An 18660-nucleotide genomic window follows, 5' to 3' on the forward strand; every position below is an offset into this window, starting at 1 on the left:
TCTTATACATATACACATATATATATATATATATATATATATATATATATATATATATATATATATATTATATATATATATATATATATATGTATATATATATGTATATATATGTATATATATATATATATATATATATATATATATATATATATATTATATATGTGTGTATATGTCTACAGGCATGTGAATATTACATATGACAGAATAATGCAGCCAAAATTATCAAATTTCGTATAAACAACTCATTCCAGTATAATCGGTGGATCCAGAAGTCTGGCAAGATAGGCACATCCTAGAGCTGACCACCAAAAAATAGAAATATCCTCTTCAACTTCCAGATTCATGCTTCCTCTCGTCTATAATAATTTACTGCAGGACTGGGCATGACTTATTAGGGGACTTTCCTGAAGGCACAGTTACATGCTTTTAAATACCAGGCAATGGTAATAGGACAGTAATAACTGACTGAATGTTGAGTGTAATACGTCAAGCAAAAGTAGTGATGGCAATGTTTTTATGATTGCAGTCATGTTATTTTTCATAATGGGACACCGTATTCAAAATAAGCAATGCTGCATTTTGCAAGATGTCCCTTCTAGTTGGGACAACATTATAATGATACAGAATAGTTCTAGATATTGCTTTTTAAGTTCTGGACTGAAGCTCCACCATCATGCAATACCATCCCCATGTACTGTAGGGGAAGAGTGAATGATCAACACTTAGCAGTGTTGCATTCAATCGATTCGTTTTTCATCTAGGATGGTGGGCAATAGACCGTTTACAAATGTGGCTTAAGAGCTACTGCAAGTTCATAGACTGACTCATCATATCCCGTTGCCTATTTCATTTCTCTTTTCAGCACCTCTTCATGCTACTTGCAAAGTACATGATAAAATAGGAATCACCTTCCGGCATACAAAACCATCCCTCTTTATTCAAGCCTTTAGTGTCATCACTAAAAAAATGCATGTCAATTCATATGGAATAGTTCATGAATATAATATCGTTGTATGTTCGCTCATTATACTGGAAAGTGTATCACTTCTATTTCCATAATGTGGTGCATTTTGAACTTCCCAACCTGTAAAGGTTGTAAATAAACATGATGTATAGATGTTTCATTCCGTGAGCCATGGTTTCTGTTACTGTGGGTCATGCTAATTGTAGCTAAATTCATCTACTTATCAGTGTAGTTTAATAATAATGATTATGTTAATGCTGGATTTCATAAGAGTGTAAGACACTTGTATGTATTGCCTCTTGGACTTGAGTTGCCAATGAAAAGTGATGTAAAAATAAATAAATTGCAACAGGGATTTGTGAAGGGATTATGAGACAGTTCTTGCAGATACATGTTAATACAATAAACTGTGCATATCATAGGTGTCCCGACAAACATTTGTTGTCATCAAAGTCCCAGCATTAGCACTGTCTTGTCTGTCATTTGAAATGAACAAGTAAAAATAATTGTTTCTAGTACAATTAGCAGCTAATAACCTTGTTCCATCGACGCATCATGCAAGTTGAAAGATTATATTAACATTCAGTATTATACAGAAATTGTGTAAACATTCTATTAGACGACCTGTTTCAAAACACTATTTTGTCGCACTGGTAATAAAATAACACTTAGTTGTTCGGTCGTATGAATTGATTAGAATAAAAACTTAAAAAAGTAAACAAACAAATGTAGCACAAATACAGAAAAAACGGAGGTGGTCTGGATTGTCTGTCTGGTTTAATTGAAGTACGGTCAATGGTTGGACCGAGGTCTGTGTGTGTGTGTGTGTGTGTGTGTGTGTGGGGGGGTCTCTTAACACAATAGAGAGATCCAACATTATTTATAAAATATGTTGCAAATGGTTTTGAATTTTGTGATAAAGACTAATAACAGCAGAGCAAAATAGGAGGTAACATGAGAACGTAAGTACGTAGGACTTAATACAAAGGTGATGTTATCACTCTTAGTACTAATATAGGGGCCCTGCTAATGGTTATGATTGTATAACTGAACCAAGAATTGGAATCCTTTGATAAACAATCTATAAATCATCAGTATATTAAATTGAAAAAATAAATTGATGATAAATGTAATACATTTATATTTCATCAAGTTGGGTTGTTATAAATGTATTATTCCATACATTGCAGGCAACCGTGTAGTGTATCTTATGTACAGCGACTATGATAAATATAAATTATTACAGCTGCGACATGGTACATATGAAAAAATATTAGGCAACCTGGATATTTCATGCTTTGTTTATCGTTACTTTTTGTATCTGGATACAATAATTGATGGGTTAAAGATGTTCTGTGCTAAGCCAAATCAAAAAGGCCTTTAAATCCCTTGAAGCATACAGCTTGCACAGGGTCAAAGACATATCTGTCACACGTTCACAATCAAGGCATTTAAAAAAATAAAATTAAAAAAATAAACAACAAATTGATGTTGGCATTGCTGGGGCACTTATCGTTGTGATGTAACAGAGAGCTTGGCCAGAAATACATTATTTGTAATTTTAACAATAATAATGACACTAAAACACAATGATAGCCTCATCCTGATTCAGTGCAAATTTTTTCTCATTAAGTTTTGCCAAAATGCCTTTCTTTATGAGTGTAAAAACAAATGCAAATGTTGCAAGTTGTTAATCAAAGGTGCATCCTTACCGATGCACAGCTTCAAAAGTCTCTGACATGCAAGCGCTCCCTAACGATTATTGGTCAAGCTCATTTTCCATCAGTGTGCTATGGAAAATATAATTAGATTGTTTAAACAAACGTGTAGCTGTCAGCTTTCAATTGTTTAACTGTCTTTCCATTGCTCTCCTGTGCAAATCTATTCCGCTCAAACATCCCTTAACAAAGCTTTGTAACTCAAAGTACCTCCCCTTTGGAAGTCCACTGAGGGGCACCTAATGTCAAAGCCAGTAAATCTTGAGGAAGACCATGATATTTCCAACACAAAACAGCTGGCCAGCAAAGTGTCCAAGCCCGAGTTCAATGTCCATCACTCACATGTTCCTCTCTCCACCCTCACGAGAAGAGGTCGTCTTTGTCGCTGTCCGGTGACGTGGGTCTGGAGATCTCAAAAAGGGGCTTTGGGGAAGCAGCAGCTGTTCTTCTGGCCCTGAGGAGCTGGAGGGCCTCTGCGAGCTGGGCCTCCAGGCCCGACATTCGTGCGTTCAGGCTCTTGAGGTCGTCCTTGAGCTCTAGCTTGATCTCCTGCAGTGAGGCCTGCAGCGTCTGCTCGGGGATGGGGTAGAAGGCGTGCCGGGCGTCGGGCTGCACCGGGCTGCGGTCCTGGGGTGTCAGGCGCGGCTCCCCCATCTTGTCCAGGCGCAGGTCGCTCTTGGTGATGCCGCTGTCGCAGGAGTCCGTCTTCTTCAGCGGCAGCGGCGGCTCGTGAGCCTTTGTCCTTTCGGGCAGAGTCTCCATGGACTCGGCCTTGGACACCTTGTTCCACTGGTCCGTCTTGGCCATGGACTCCTTGAAGCGGCCCCAGCCCTTCACCTTGGCGGGCTCGGCCGGCCGGCCCCCCATCAGGGCGATGGCCGACACCGGCGCCTGGAGCTTGGCCTTGTCAGAGGGGGCGGGGGCGGGGGAGGAGCCGGGGGGCAGGGAGGACGACGACGAGGGCGTGGCCGGGCTCTCCGTCACCGTGACGATACTGGTGGTGGCGACGGGCGCCTTGTTTGCCGAGGGGATCTCAGTGTACAGGGGACCACGCTCCAGGTCGTGGTCGTCCAGGTCGGGCCGGTCGGTGTTCAGCCGCGCCTCCTTCTGCTGCCTGAAGCGCTGGAAGAGCCGGCGCACCGGGTGGTCCGGGGGCAGGTTGAGGGGCGCCTCGTTCTTACGCCGCAGCCGCTCCTCCTCCTCACGCTTCACATCGCTGATCTTACGAAAGACGATCTATGGCGTAAAAGCAAAGGGGGTCAGGAGAGGGTTTTAGCCATGGCTAGGGAATACGGTGAGTATACAAGCGATTATGCAGTAGGACATTCATTTAATTCATTAAATTATTAATTGAATAATTAAATGAAAATGTCCTGAGCAGTTTGTTTGTTGGGCGCATGAAGGAAAACGATTGGCTAAGGTGTTTTTGGATTGTGTGCTGTGCAAATGTCACCCTAAAAAGGGTATTCCCATGGAAGCAGAGCTAAAGAGCATGGTGTGCCTTTGGCTTCAGTTAGCCAAGATGCTCTTGCAAACGCAAACTCCACAATCCGTACTTCCTCTTTACATTGCATGTGGTTTTACTAGGACTAGCTGTTTATGTTGTTTTAAGAAATGTTTTTTAGTCAATAATAATGTCAATAATGTTTTACTAAATAACTAACTCAGAATAAGTTTCCTAACCTACCTGACTTTGCTATTCGTCATGAAAAAGAAGAAATTAACTTAAACTAAACAATCCAATTTAAAAACCATACATTTGAAAAGGTAGACTCCGGCCAAATTCAACGTTGCTCCACCCTGATCCTATGGTGGTTTTAATCTATTGGTGGAGAGGAAACACTGTGGTCTTCATCAGCCTTCATTACCCCATTACACTTAGTTACAAAGGCTTTGCTCAGCGCTTTCCCTGGAGGGCCTCACACTCCCCAGTTACTCAAACCCAGGTCATTTAGTGGAGTGCTCTGACCAACACACTGATCCATAGCTTTAAGACTCAAAATGTACTATTTGAGTGTCATTTGTTAGGACATTGCTATCCGTCAGCAATTAGTGAGTGAAATCCTCAGTGAAACATCTGTTCAGTGTGACTGCACCGCCTCTGTACGAGACATCTTGATTCCAGAACGCTTCCGGCTCTTTAATGACCAAGCAGGGGCAGCTATTCCCTGATTGGCTCAGGAAATCCATCCACATTTCCACACGTTTTCTTACTTTTTTTTAATCATACTCCCTTCTGCTGCTTTCAGGTCTCTGTCTTTACTACTCTCAAATCTTAACTGCAGCATTTAAGCTGTGAGCATCTCTGTGGACTTTGAAAAAGATTTACGGGTTGTTCACAGCCCCGGCAACTGAAGCCACCGCCCATCCACTGGGAATGATGAGGAGAGACTCGTTGCTTTCCCTTTTCTTCATGTCAAATTAATTTCAATATTAACTATAACACATTGTATATATAACACACATCTCTGCTTTTCCTAATGAGACATTATAAGCAGCTACGTGTTCAAGGTATCTGCCCCAACCTGGAAGGCGCAGAGGGGAGTGTGTGTGCAGTGTGAGAACCACATGGTGTTTAGTATAGCCTATCCATTTAATCAGTTCACAGATTCCCCCACTGTATGGATGTAGAAGGCCGAGGGCCCCAGTGCCCAGTCCGAGGCATTAGATGAGATTGCCACTTTGTTAGCAGGCTATTGAATCCTATGCAGCCTCCCAAGAGGGGGAATGCTATTACGGATGAAAATGATTTGTAGCTATGATCATGGGGTCGCTGTGACTGTTGTAGATTTCTCATTGGAGGAGGAGGCCCGGGTTGGGATATGTATGGCGATGTCCCTGCCCACTTGGTTGGAGGTTAATCTCCATCTGGGGCAGTCCAAGCTAGGGCCACTGCTTTCTCCTTCAGGATTTGGTTGGGCCTGATTGCCATCGGGTCAAACATGAACTCAGAAGGTTGTTTCAGTGGCCGTTGATAATACAGTGATTAGAACCCAAATCAATACTAGTTTAGTCGTTGTCTGTGTTTTTCTACAGTATACTCTCACTGAACACTGCTGAAGCTGTAAATGAAAGGAGCTAATCCAATTTCATATTAACCCATTTTCACTTGGCTAGTTAATTCGTGACCCCTCCATTTCCTCTGACTTAAGTGTTCTAGCAAGACAGAGGGTTAAACATTGAAACATTAATTGGGTAAACACTTTCACATTTTGCATTAGGCAGGCTGCAGCTATGCAGTGCAGACACTGCTGTGCACAAAGATCAGCCACACATTACACTATAAGCCTCTTTAAGATGCACTTCTGAAAATGTTTTGAAATAATCTCCCTAATTCCACTCTCCCAAAGAGATCTCCCACTACCTAGTAATTGGATTACAAGCTAGCTGCATCCCTTCTGTAGGCTACTAAACCAAGCGGGATGAAACAAAGCATTGCAAAACCACAATGTAAACATTTCGTGAGGAGTGCCACACGTTTGGTGGATAAATATGCTATGCTGCAGCATTCCTCTTGAAAGAAGATAAGTGGGTGAGGCATTGTATCTTGATGGCACGCCCTCTCACTGATGCTGTGACATCATGGCAGGCAAACCTGTGAGCCAGTACACTAACCCTCTTGCGAAAAAAAGAAAGAAAAAAAGAAAGAAAGAATGGCCAAGAGATAAATAAACTTGAGTTGAATGCGACCAACCCTCTTGCGGAGGTTGTAGGTGAGCAGCAGATTCCTGGAGAAGTGGTTGGAGAACGCCGTGTAGAACTCCAGCACCTTCTGCAGAGCGTCACGCTTGATGACGTGCAGGTCGCAGTAGGTCAGCGCTCGCACGTTAGCGCAGGCCTGAGCCAGGGTCACCTCCTTCCAGAACACGTCCCCAAACACGTCGCCCTTCCCTGTGCACACACAGCAGTACACAGTGAGACGTCAAAATCAAACACACAGGGGAAAACTATCTGTTTCTGTTACTATTTTATAAATCTTTCTTTGATTGTAAAGGATGGTTTACACCTGTTCAGCAGGGAAGATATATCTAAGAAATGTTATATTCTCTACCCTGGAAGACAAAATATGTAAATGAGGTACTTGAGTCAACAAGCAGCATCATTCTAGTTCAAAACTCCTTCACTTGCTCCATTGAAGTAGTTCCCTAATTGCAATCTTTGTTTTCTTACTGACCACCACCGCCCCCAACCTCTCAGCGAGAACACTGCCTTCCCCTCATAGTCAGCCGACACTTTGTGGAGTTTACAGCAGTACAGTCTATCACCAGGCGGTCTGTTGCAGTGAATCCAGCCAAGAGGGCAATACTCATCTAAAAGTGTGTTGATTGCCTCAGAGTCACCGAGAGATTACCAATGAAGTCAAAGGTTCCCCACAATAAAACTTAAATTCCAATAAACATATCCCCTGTTCAGTAGTTTTGTGTGTGTGTGTGTGTTTATATATTTTTGTGTGTGTATGTGTATATGTGTGTGTGTGTGTGTGTGTGTGTGTCTGTCGGTGTGTGTGTGTGAGTGTGTGTGTGTGTGCTTGCGTGTGCGTGTGTGTATGTCTGTGTGTTAACATTCAATGTGTCACTGTGACCCCTACTTTGAGGCTCAAAAAAACATCAATACGATGTCTAGGGTTGCTTGTTTTTGTTTCGTTTTCTTATTTATTTTGGCTTGTCATTCACTTTAAAGCTATTTAAACATAAAACAGAAACTGTGATAATGTTGAAACTGCTATTTTATTTGAAACTATTGGTTAAATCTAAGGTTGATAATCCTCCAAAATGAATCTCTTTAAATGTCCTTCATGTTTTTGAAGTAATACTATTTGCTTTCTTATCATAGGAAGAAAAAACAAAAATAAAGATGACGTACTGTGAAGCTGTGAAACATCCACACCACCTTTTCCACCACCTTTTTCACCACCTTTTAACTAACACACAACCTGATTTCTGCTTATCCTGCATCTCAAAGTTTCCATCTTAACTAAACTGGAACGGAAACAGGCATTCTTCAGTCTGATTCATCACGCTGTAAGAAGGAAGCTCTTTCTAAACACGTCCAGTGACAGCGCTTGAGGCCAGTTCCAGCTACAATAATACTTTTTGCTTCACTGATCTCCTGGGCCGTCTGCCTCAGCGGAGGCTCCTCTGGAGAGGGACCAGGGCTCAGCTCAGGAAAACCACTAAACTCCCTTTGTAAAGGCGGTTGATCAGGGGGACACAGGGTGCAGATAAACACACAACAATAAATACAACTGAGACGCAATCTTCCGTGTTCTGAGATCAAGATGGCACAAGATCTGACACGTTAGGGTTGTGAACGCTTAAATTAATGAGCTGAGCATTAAACTATAGTATATAAGATCTATTCTACTGACGTCTGCATTATTCAGAATAAAAACTGTACAGATCAACAATGCAACACTCAATGCAACTGGCACGGGTAGTAGACTCCACTTCTGAAGATAAGTCTACCTTTGGTACTTAAGAGTAGTAGACCCATCATTTTTGTTTTGAGCGCCACCTGTGTTTATCCTAATGTTGACACCTCTGTGGAAGAGCCGCTTCTGCTACAGAAGAGTGTGCATTGGCTGCCCAATCCTCCAACACAACCCATCCTCTCCAACCAATGCATCAATCAACCTGGGTCAAGATCTCACACGGCCGGCATAAGAGAGTGCAAAAGGTCAAAGCTCACCCAAGATGGCCACCACCTCGTCGTCCTGAATGACCTCGAGGGATCCGGATACCACGAAGCACAGGCTGTCCACGCTTTCCCCTGCGTGGTAGATCAGGTCTCCCGGGGCGCAGTGGATGGTCTGGAACTCCATGGCCAGCGCGCGGAGGCACCCGTCGCTGGCCAGCCGGAAGGCGGGGTGTTCCTTGAAGACCTTGCGGTTCAGATGGACACAGATATCCGCTCGCATGTCCTTAGGGCATATCTGCAAGACCTGGAGCACAGACAGAGATGGATGGACGGTTACACCGATTGGACAGAGTGTGGTTTGAAGGGATTTGGAAGTCCAGATGGGAAGTGTTGGGCAACAGAAATATGTTGTTTTAAATTGCAATCTCATGTCATTTCTCATGTCATGTCTATTGATTTTAGACTCACTTACAGCGACGGTACTGTTGAATAAAGTTACAGTGTTTCATACTTTCAGGAATTATGAACAACACAAAACATCTATGGGGCATTCAGACTGCGCCAGATGCATATTAATACAGATTTTGACATTTACCCTGCAAGGGTTTTGGTAAGTGTGTGGTGGAGAAGATCCCTTTGTGATATATTATGGACATTTTAAGTTTTTAGATACTGTTGTCCATCAAAGAGTATTGAATAATTTAGGTGGCAGGGAGTGAAGAATATGAATATCTGTAGAGAGCTGTTGATTGCATTTTCCATCCTGAGACTATGAACTGAACACAAAGAGAACAGGCACAATTAGAATTTGACACGGAAATTGCACACACTTTCATCTTCTTTCTGTGCTGTAAAAGTGAAAACCGACTAACACCTAATTTTATAAAATTATATTCTGCAGAAAGTAAACGTTCTTCGTAGTGGCGTAGTGGATCGTATTTGTGGCCCCGGTGACAATTTTTCCCCTTCCCATCATTTGATTGATGACACTGTAAATTAGGGCTGAAGTTTGTCTATCTAGCTGCAGGGGTACACTGGGAACACACACAACTAGCAGAGAGGGAGAGAGAGCTGGGATCCTGTCCTAATCTCTCCGAGCCCTTCTGCCGTTTCTTCAGGAGAATATAGTGTTATTGTCCAAGGACGCACACTTTAACTCCAAAACAATCCCATTAATACGATTTCATGTCTGCCCACCTGGCACAAGCCCTCCCCTTTGTAACGAAGGATCCATCTTACGTGTTCCTTCCTGATCTCATGTCCTCCCCTTCACACTGTGTCGTGTTGTGTTGGCTTATGGGGGCGCAGTGGCAGTGGGGGGGTGTCTAATGCGAGCCTGTGAAGCCCTGCGTGACTGTAATCATGATAGAGGAGGCTACACAAATAAACTTGACCTGCTCCGCCGGACGGAGTGCGCAGGGACGTGAATGTCACTCCACAGCCACCTGGGGAGGGTCTGGGCTGCGTCAAGCACACAGGTTAAATGACAAGCAGCAGTCAACAAGGAGACACATATAATTTGTATTGAGGGTTTAGTCTTTATTTTCTTATTTTAGGAATATTATCGTTTCAAATGCATATGTGAATCTTGAATTGGAAAAGACGGCACAAGGTTGATGGGTTGATAAGAGCCCAACCCAGATTATGTATTAATAATTATTTAACTTATTAATTACCTTACAAGAGTAACAGTTAGGTAGGTCGTTCATTATTTACCTACAATGGAAAAACACATACACACACACACACCTCCCCCTGATCCTCTACATGAAGAGATCTCCCATCTGTGACTGTTACCGTCATGCAATATAAAGTTAGTCATGCTTCTGAAAGTCTTTCACCTTCCAAAGAAACACAAACCGATATTTTTGCAAAACTGCATTTTAACATTGCCTTTTTGAAAGGGTGAACAAACATGCAGAGTGCCATTCTACCAATCAGAGAGACGTTTAACAACGGTAGGCATCTTTCAGCTAGTAACCATCCATACCAGGATTGGTCGAACTCTTTAGCCACCGAGACCAATTGTCTCCAGTTGAGTTTCAGTAGTGTGGATGTGTGGAAAAGGGGAGGGTGGGGGTGGGGGTATTGGAGGTTTTAACACTAGGACGCCAACCACTTCCATACACAGAAAACATCCACATGCAATAAAATTAAAATGTCCACATGCATGATTATAAAAAATATATATGACATAAAATAAAACGATCAATAAAACAAGACACACTGCATGCCAAACGCACAACTAGCTAAACAGACCAAAAGCTAGCTACACAGACCAAACGCTAGCTACACAAACCGAAAGCTAGATACACAGACCGAAGCTAGCTACACAGACCGAAAGCTAGCTACGCGGACCGAAAGCTAGATACATAGACCGAAGCTAGCTACACAGACTGAAAGCTAGCTACGAGGACCGAAAGCTAGCTACACAGACCAAAAGCTAGCTAAACAGAACAAACGCTAGCTACACAGACCGAAAGCTAGCTACACAGACAAAAGCTAACTACACAGACCAAGAGTTAGCTACACAGACCAAAAGCTAGCTAAACAGACCACACAACAAATTACGAAGACCACAAAGCTAACTACAGAGACTACACAGCCGACTGTACAGACCATACCGCTAGCTTAAAATACTTCACAGACCACAGTTTACAGCACAGACCAAACAGCTAGCTATAGAACACATGGCCTACTACAAGACCACACAGCTATCTACACAGCCCACATGGCTAACTACATAGACCACAGAGCTAGCTACACTGATGACCAAGTTAACTACAGCGACCACACAGCTAATTGTAAAGACCATACAGCTAGCTCAATCATTACACAGCTCACTAAACAGACCACTTAGCTAACTACACAGACCACTTAACTCACCAAACAGACCACACAGCTCACTAATCAGACCAGAGAGCTAACTACAGAGACCACTTTGCTCAATAAACAGACCCCTTAGCTCACTAAACAGACCACAAGGCTACCTTAACAGACCACACAGCTATTCTACACAGACCACCAAGCTAACTACACAGACCATACAGCTAGCTACCTAACCACATAGCTTACTACATGACCACAATGCTAAGTAGAGAGACCACACAGCTAACTACACAGACCACACAACTAATTATACAGACCATACAGCTAGCTACATAATCAGATAGCAGGGCTCTCAAGTTTCAGAGTGAGATTTTGTCGGCGGGGGGGGGGGTATATTAACATGTGACTGCATACAAATGTGTCCATAGACATGGTGACTAATGTTGATAGTAAGCATTATTGGCCCTTAACACTAATATTCAGAAACAACACTGCCTCAAAAGGCTATTGGCTTAAGCAACACCAGTAGAGGCATATACTTTTCCCTGAACTTTTAAACGTTTGCAAACGTGCAAAAACATAATTATACATTTATGTGGAATTCAGTACAATGCTTAAAATATATCTGTGGCATTCAGTAGGCCAATGCTGTGGTAAAGTGTGTAAAGTATGAACAAGTGTTTCTTTCTGTTCAATAGATAGAACTTTATCAATCCCCTGTAGGAGAGATTTGTTAATGTTTGTCCCTATAAAACAATAATGGTAAAAAAATAAATACAAAACATGACGGTAACTCAAGTAAGTCAAACCGTCCAATTTGAAGGCTCTACTTAACCACCCCCCCTACTCACTTCCACCAATGCAAAGCGAACAGAACTGAGTAGGGGAGGGCGTAGCCAACTAGTTTGTGAACGACCCAGACAAACGCAACGCAAATTCAAAGTAAACATGTATGAGGCTATAATAAAATCCTGTGTGTCTCAAAAAGAGGGCATGTCCGGGCAAAAGAGGATGTCTGGTTACCCTACGTACGGGAAACCCATTTGTTTCCTACCTGTTCCACTCTTAAATAGCGGCCCAAATGGTGTGGCGTGTGAGCGTGTGGCGTGTGGCGTGTGAGCGTGTGCATGGGTTTAATTGCGTGTGTCTCACGCCGAATGCGTGAGACTTGAGAGCCCTGCACATAGCTTACTACATGACCACGATGCTAAGTAGAGAGACCACACCGCTAAGTACACAGACCACTTTGCTCGCTAAACAGCCCACACAACTTACTACGAAGACAACACACCAAACAGACCACTTAGCTAACTACACAGTCCACACAGATCACTAAACAGACCCCAGGTCTATCTACACAGACCACACACCTAACTATATAGTCCACACAGACCACACACCTAACTATATAGTCCACACAGATCACTAAACAGACCACAGGTCTAGTTACACAGACCACACACCTAACTAAACAGTCCACACAGATCACTAAACAGACCCCAGGTCTATCTACACAGACCACACACCTAACTATATAGTCCACACAGACCACACACCTAACTATATAGTCCACACAGATCACTAAACAGACCACAGGTCTAGTTACACAGACCACACACCTAACTAAACAGTCCACACAGATCACTAAACAGGCCACAGGTCTAACTACACAGACCACATTCGTGCATGCAAGTGAATGAATGTCTGGCTTACAGTTCGAGATACCTTTTCAGTATCTATACCCCGGGACATGGACCAGGTGGAGGCGATGTAGTCCATGACCCTCTCGCTGAGGCCCTTGGGCACCTGGTACAGCTTGAGGAAGTCCCGCACGCTGTTCAGCATCTCGTGGTAGCGGTTGGTGTTGGCGTACATCTGCTGGAAGATGGTTGTCACGTTACCGAAGATGGTGGCGTAGAGGAGGGCTGTTTCAAAGAGAAGAGGGGGATAGTTTTTTATTTATTATATTTGAATTGATGAGAAAGTGCGTTATAAATCAAATGTATTATTATTATTGTTATTATTATTATTATTATTATTATTATTATTATTATTATTATTATTATTATTATTATTATTATATTTCATTTAATTTCAATGCAATGGGGGGGCATTGGGGGCAAGCAGAACTTCTCTGCTTGGTTATTGAAATATGTGTCACACAATATTTGGGGACAGAATGTGGTCAATTTTAGGAAGCCAAATTATCAAAAATGTCAAAAAGAATTGACATGGAAAGTGATTAATCCATGTGCGTGGGCAAGTGTAGAAACAGTGAGTAAAAATACGGTTCATGAAAGTATTATTTAAGATGCTATCATACAAGTGCTATTTAGAAGGGTTTCAATAAGGAAAACTGTCAAACTGGAAAAGCATATTCACATATATATCAACAAAATCAACATATGCATTAAAACCTTTACCTTCCAATGTCCTTTGAGTCATGAATTATATTGATTAATATATCTATTGATAGCTGACAGATGAAACAAAGGTGTATTTAGGCTTTGACTTAAAAAAGTATAGCAGTAAAGATACCATATCCATACCCATAGCGCTCTATATTCATGGATGACAGTGTTGTGAGTTCACCTGGTGATAGAATATGAACACTAATAGAAATACCATCTAAATGTCAATATGTACAGCAGTATGTAGACAAGGTGTGTGGACGCCAACGGCACAGCACAAACAGCTGCAGAGTGTGTACAGATCAAAGACCTTAGGTGTGTGTGTGTGTGTGTGTGTGTGTGTGTGTGTGTGTGTGTGTGTGTGTGTGTGTGTGTGTGTGTGTGTGTGTGGTGTTCTCTTGGCAGTGAGGTCCTAATTAGCCCTTCTAGAGGGGACTGAGAGAAAACATGCCAAGCCCACATTTCAATTACCCTCAGATGATGACAGCGACCCTTGACAGTATGCCTGTGCGTGTGTGTGTGTGTGTGTGTGTGTGTTTGTATGTGTGTGCGCGTGCATGTTCCTGCCTGCATGTATGTCAGTGAGAGAGCATATGTGTATTTGTTTGGCCTTGTGTGGCTAGTGGGTTGTGTGTGTGTGTTGGGGGGGATAGGGATGAGTGTGGTGTGTGTGTTTTTGCATGCGTGTTTGTATTTTGTTGTTGTGTTGTTGTGTTGATGGTACATTATCAAAGGGATGCTACACTATCCAGGGAATAATAGCTCATTAAAAAGCGCTATGAACTCCTTAGGGGCAACGATAAGTACAACTTTACTCCTTTCATCCCTGTCACTTTACAGCAGTGTCCCCAGGGCTTGCATCTGTTAATACACATATACAGTACACTGACTATGATAGATGTAATAATGAATATAAGGGATGTCATATATTATGAAATCATAATTCATTATATTGATGCATGCTCTTAGGATAAGTGCACATGGTTAAAAGAAAGTGGGTACATTTTCAGCATGTGCTTACATAACCGCAGGAGGAAAGAAATCATATCACCTTACAAATCTGGAAAGTGACACCTTTAGAGGTCCACATTAACAGGTCTGAAGTTGTGTAACTAGCAAAACTAGTCAGAATATATAATTGTCAAATGTCAAATATGTCACTTTGACAAATATATAATTTTGTTGAGATTCGTATGGCAAATTCACAGGAAAAAACCTAAACCAAGATCCTTCGCAAGGTACCAAGCAAGCGTCTGTCTGACAATTAAAGAGCAATTACAACCAGAGCAGCATTTATTATCTCATAGCAGCTCATACCAATGAGGCCGTTCCCTTGCTTGGACCTTTGTATCGTAATCCAGCAGCTGGCTAGTTTGAAGGTATTTACAAGACAGTTGTCACTAAATTAATGGGCTCCGGACTATCGGTTGCCATGGCAACATGACATATGTATTCCCCCCCCCCCCCCACACACACACACACACACAGACTACCCGACACGTCCCTGGATTCAGCTCCTCGATGCGCTACACCATGCTTGTCACACTGTGATCTCCGGGTGCCAGCGCGGTGCACATGGTAAAAATAGAACACGGTATATCAATGCATTCATATTTCATAGAGACAGAGGAACAGTGGGACGGGGGAGTTGTTCTCACCAAGCACCACTGACTTAGTGCACTGCAGGCGATCTGTTGTGCCACATATTGAGGATCTCAGATCATTTCTGAGATCTCTTCTTCGCATTGTAAAAAAAGACAATATCAAAGGAGAGCGAAAGAGAGAGACAGACGGAGAGAGACAGACGAAAGAAAGGAAGTGAGCAGGCGTGAGCGAAAGCAGAATACTGTGTGAGTAGTACAGTGTGAGCCTCCTGTGAGTGTGTGAGCTGGCTGCTAGCCCGGGGCGATTGCATTCAGAATCAGCACCAGGTGTAAAACAGCAGACAGAATACAATGCACTCATGATGGGGGGGGTGGGGGGAGTGGGGGGCTGCAGTCTCAGACTAGGTTAGAGTGGTTGGTGTGTGTCTGCGTGTGTGTTTGTGTGCCTGTGCGTGTGCGCCTGCCTTCATGTGTGTCAGTGATAGTGTGTGTTTGTGTGTGTGTGTTTGTGTGTGTGCGTGTGTGTATATGTGTGTGTGTGTGTGTGTGTGTGTGTGTGCTGTGCCTGTGCGCCTGCCTTCATGTGTGCCAGTGATATATAGTGTGTGTATTCGTTTCGGCTCGTGTGTATGTAGGCGTGTGTGCGTGTGTGTGTGTGTGTGAGCGTGGTTGTGTGTGTTTGTACATTGATCCAGCGGTCTCAGCTATTCTCTGAGGAACTGCTGCTGGTATCTGAATGCAGTCACACACAACAGCTCAGCGCAGCTCGCTGTGGAAAGAGCTGCAGCTTACTAATAAATGTTTAATGTCTTGGGTTGAGGATAGGAGGAGGAAGAGAGGAGAAGATGGAGGAGAGGAGGAAACAAAAAGCTTTCTGCGCACATCACTCTTTCATCTCTCCGCTCTCTAGACGCTTCTCTCCCCGAGTGTGGTGACACTAAAGAGTGGTTTCTTAACGCGTCGCGTGCTGTATTGGATAAACCAGCTCGTATTCTACTAGTTTTGTGGGATTTCTCTCCATTATTCAGACACTAATCTTGTGGGTGGGGTGGGGTGGTTCCCAAGGTGTCCCTGTTCCCACTTCCAGCAGGGATTATGCCCCGGAGCATCCTCCAACGTGGCCTCTTGGTACTGTGTTACTTGTTGGTTTTGTTTTGTACCAATGATGGGTAAAAGTGCTCTCTCCTTACAGTTCTCTTTAGAGACGTTTCAGCCTAGTTTAACAGGTGTAGTGCGTCTGTTCGCTCGCTGTAATTGGCCTGCCACCAAAGACCGCAGTGCTGCGGGAGATGCGGCGGCAACGGCAGCAGCCATTCTTACCAAGTGCTCCATGCAGCACCTTGACTTACACTTGGAATTACACAAGGGCTCCAAATGTAACTAATCAGGTAATGAGCATGGGTTGTCTGGTCTTGTGAAATGTGCCTTTCTTCTATCTCTCCCCCCCTCCCTCTCTCCCCCAACTCCCTGGCTCTCTCTCTTTCTCTCTCTCTCTGCATGTTTCTTAATTAGCACAAAGTTAGCAAGTTATATGCGTCTTGCCAACTAAACAGAATATTTGATTCACTTCACAAAGGCAGAACTTCCAGAAGAGCGATTCAATCATAAACAAAGAGAAAATAAAGATGCCTTCCGGGTGTGCTGTGTACTTAATGTGTGCTGATATATGAACACAATCAAACCCTGTTTCCTGAAGTTGTTCAACTTCTTAGCCTTGAGATAATAATGATGACTATAATATCTGTCCTTTTCGGCGTTGTTTTATTAGTCGTGATTTTTTTTCCCGAAAGAATTAGACTGTGAGTGTACATGCTATTTATCACTTTTCAATGACTTACATTTCCTATTTCATCATTCAAATTTACAAAGTCAAAAATCTATCTCTTCTTTCATAACGTATAACATCACCGTCAGGACCATCATCATGTGATCATTTTAATACCTGACAACAATTCACAAAACACACAGAAACAGGACGGTCACACTCACATCCGATCATCATCATGGCCACGGCAAAGATCTTCTCCCCGTCGGTGGTGGGCGCGATGTTGCCGAAGCCGATGCTGGTGAGGCTGGTCATGGTGAAGTACAGCGAGGTGATGTACACCGAGTCCTTGTTGGGCCCGCCCTCCCACTTGCCGGAGCCGCTGGCGTTGAAGCGGTAGGGCGTACCCGCCGTCTCGGCCAGGATGTAGAGCCAGCTGTCCAGGCGCACGATGTTGGTGTCCTCGTCGATCACCTCGTAGTCCCCGATGCTGTACCTGACGGGAGGCGACGGAGGAGGAGGAGGACGTGTTGGGGTCGGTGTGAACCGTTTGTGAAAAGGACTCGTGGTAACAGCTGTTATCATAGCAACCGTTACTTAACATGGCTGCTGTTGTTGTGATAATAGGAGGCGGCAGGCATATGTGACGCTGCTACAACTTCAACAAACAAGCTGCCAGCAGGACTGGGTAGCCGCAATACATATCTAGGTTGAATCCGGTGTCAGTAGTAGGTATTAAAACGCAGTTTCTGCTCTCTACTGTCATAAACACAATCTCCCCTTAACTCTATTGCAAACATTACAATTTCATCTGTTCGTTTTTCAGACTTCCACTCTACACCCGTCTGCTAGTCTGAGTGCTGTACTCCTCTCTTATATTATCCATACAAGTATAGTATAGTATGGGAGCATGGGAATGTATAGTATAGTGTCATAAAGTATGGTCGTGTAGTTTAGCATATTATAAAAAGTATTACATCTTGATTTATGTAAGTATAGTATAGTTTATTCAACTTTAGTATAGTAGAGCATAGTATAGCATATTATATTAGCATAGCATTTTAAATTATTATAAAGTGTAGCACACTATAGGACGGTATAATATAGAATATTTACTATGCTATATTTTGCTATTCTATATTTACTATAGTATAGTACGGCATTGTATGGAATAGTATGTGATAGTATAGCATATTATACCATACTATGTTATAGCATGGTAAAGTATCAGTAGTTACGTACAGTATTGTAGAATGTTGTACAGTATAGTATAGCAGCGAAGCGTGTGGTATAGTAGTAGTAGCATCATAGGGTAGACTGTAGCATAGCATAGCATACACAACGCTGTAGGATGTGGACCTGAAACCTCCATACCAGATGCAGGCGAGCCAGTGGGCCGCCAGTCCAAACACACACACCAGCAGGACCAGCACGGCGGCCCCGTACTCGATGTAGTGGTCTAGCTTGCGGGCCACTCGGCCCAGACGGAGCAGGCGGACCACCTTGAGGGAGCTGAAGAGGCTGCTGATCCCCTTCATTTGGAGGGACACAGGGGGAGAACAGAGGTTAAGATGTCAGGAACACAGGACAACACTTTAATAGCCTGCCACGGATGTTGGACTAAATAGGCAATATTGTGTTTGTTATCAAATGTTGTCACAGTGTGTGTGACATGTGTGTGTGTGAATGTGTGTGTGTTTTATGAATGTTGCCATGACAGCAATATAGC

At 43.1% G+C, this 18660-nt stretch overlaps 1 protein-coding gene across 3 annotated transcripts in view; it reads right to left on the reverse strand.

Annotated features, from left to right (window-relative positions):
- Nucleotides 1-171: 171 nt before the first annotated feature.
- Nucleotides 172-18660, reverse strand: part of kcnh1a (potassium voltage-gated channel, subfamily H (eag-related), member 1a) — a 50299-nt gene continuing 31810 nt past the window's right edge. For 2 of the 3 annotated variants that reach the window (XM_056609145.1, XM_056609144.1), the window contains 6 exons: nucleotides 18306-18463; nucleotides 17156-17427; nucleotides 12877-13076; nucleotides 8374-8626; nucleotides 6380-6576; nucleotides 172-3921 (listed from right to left, as the gene is read on the reverse strand). In XM_056609145.1, the coding sequence (XP_056465120.1) occupies nucleotides 3046-3921; nucleotides 6380-6576; nucleotides 8374-8626; nucleotides 12877-13076; nucleotides 17156-17427; nucleotides 18306-18463 (1956 nt within the window). In that variant the 3' untranslated portion in view covers nucleotides 172-3045. Of the gene's footprint in view, nucleotides 3922-6379; nucleotides 6577-8373; nucleotides 8627-12864; nucleotides 13077-17155; nucleotides 17428-18305; nucleotides 18464-18660 lie in introns of all 3 variants that reach the window. The other variant, XM_056609146.1, reaches the window with a different exon arrangement.

Source organism: Gadus chalcogrammus, chromosome 15 (genome assembly GCF_026213295.1).
Source record: "Gadus chalcogrammus isolate NIFS_2021 chromosome 15, NIFS_Gcha_1.0, whole genome shotgun sequence".
Classification (NCBI taxonomy): Eukaryota; Metazoa; Chordata; class Actinopteri; order Gadiformes; family Gadidae; genus Gadus; species Gadus chalcogrammus.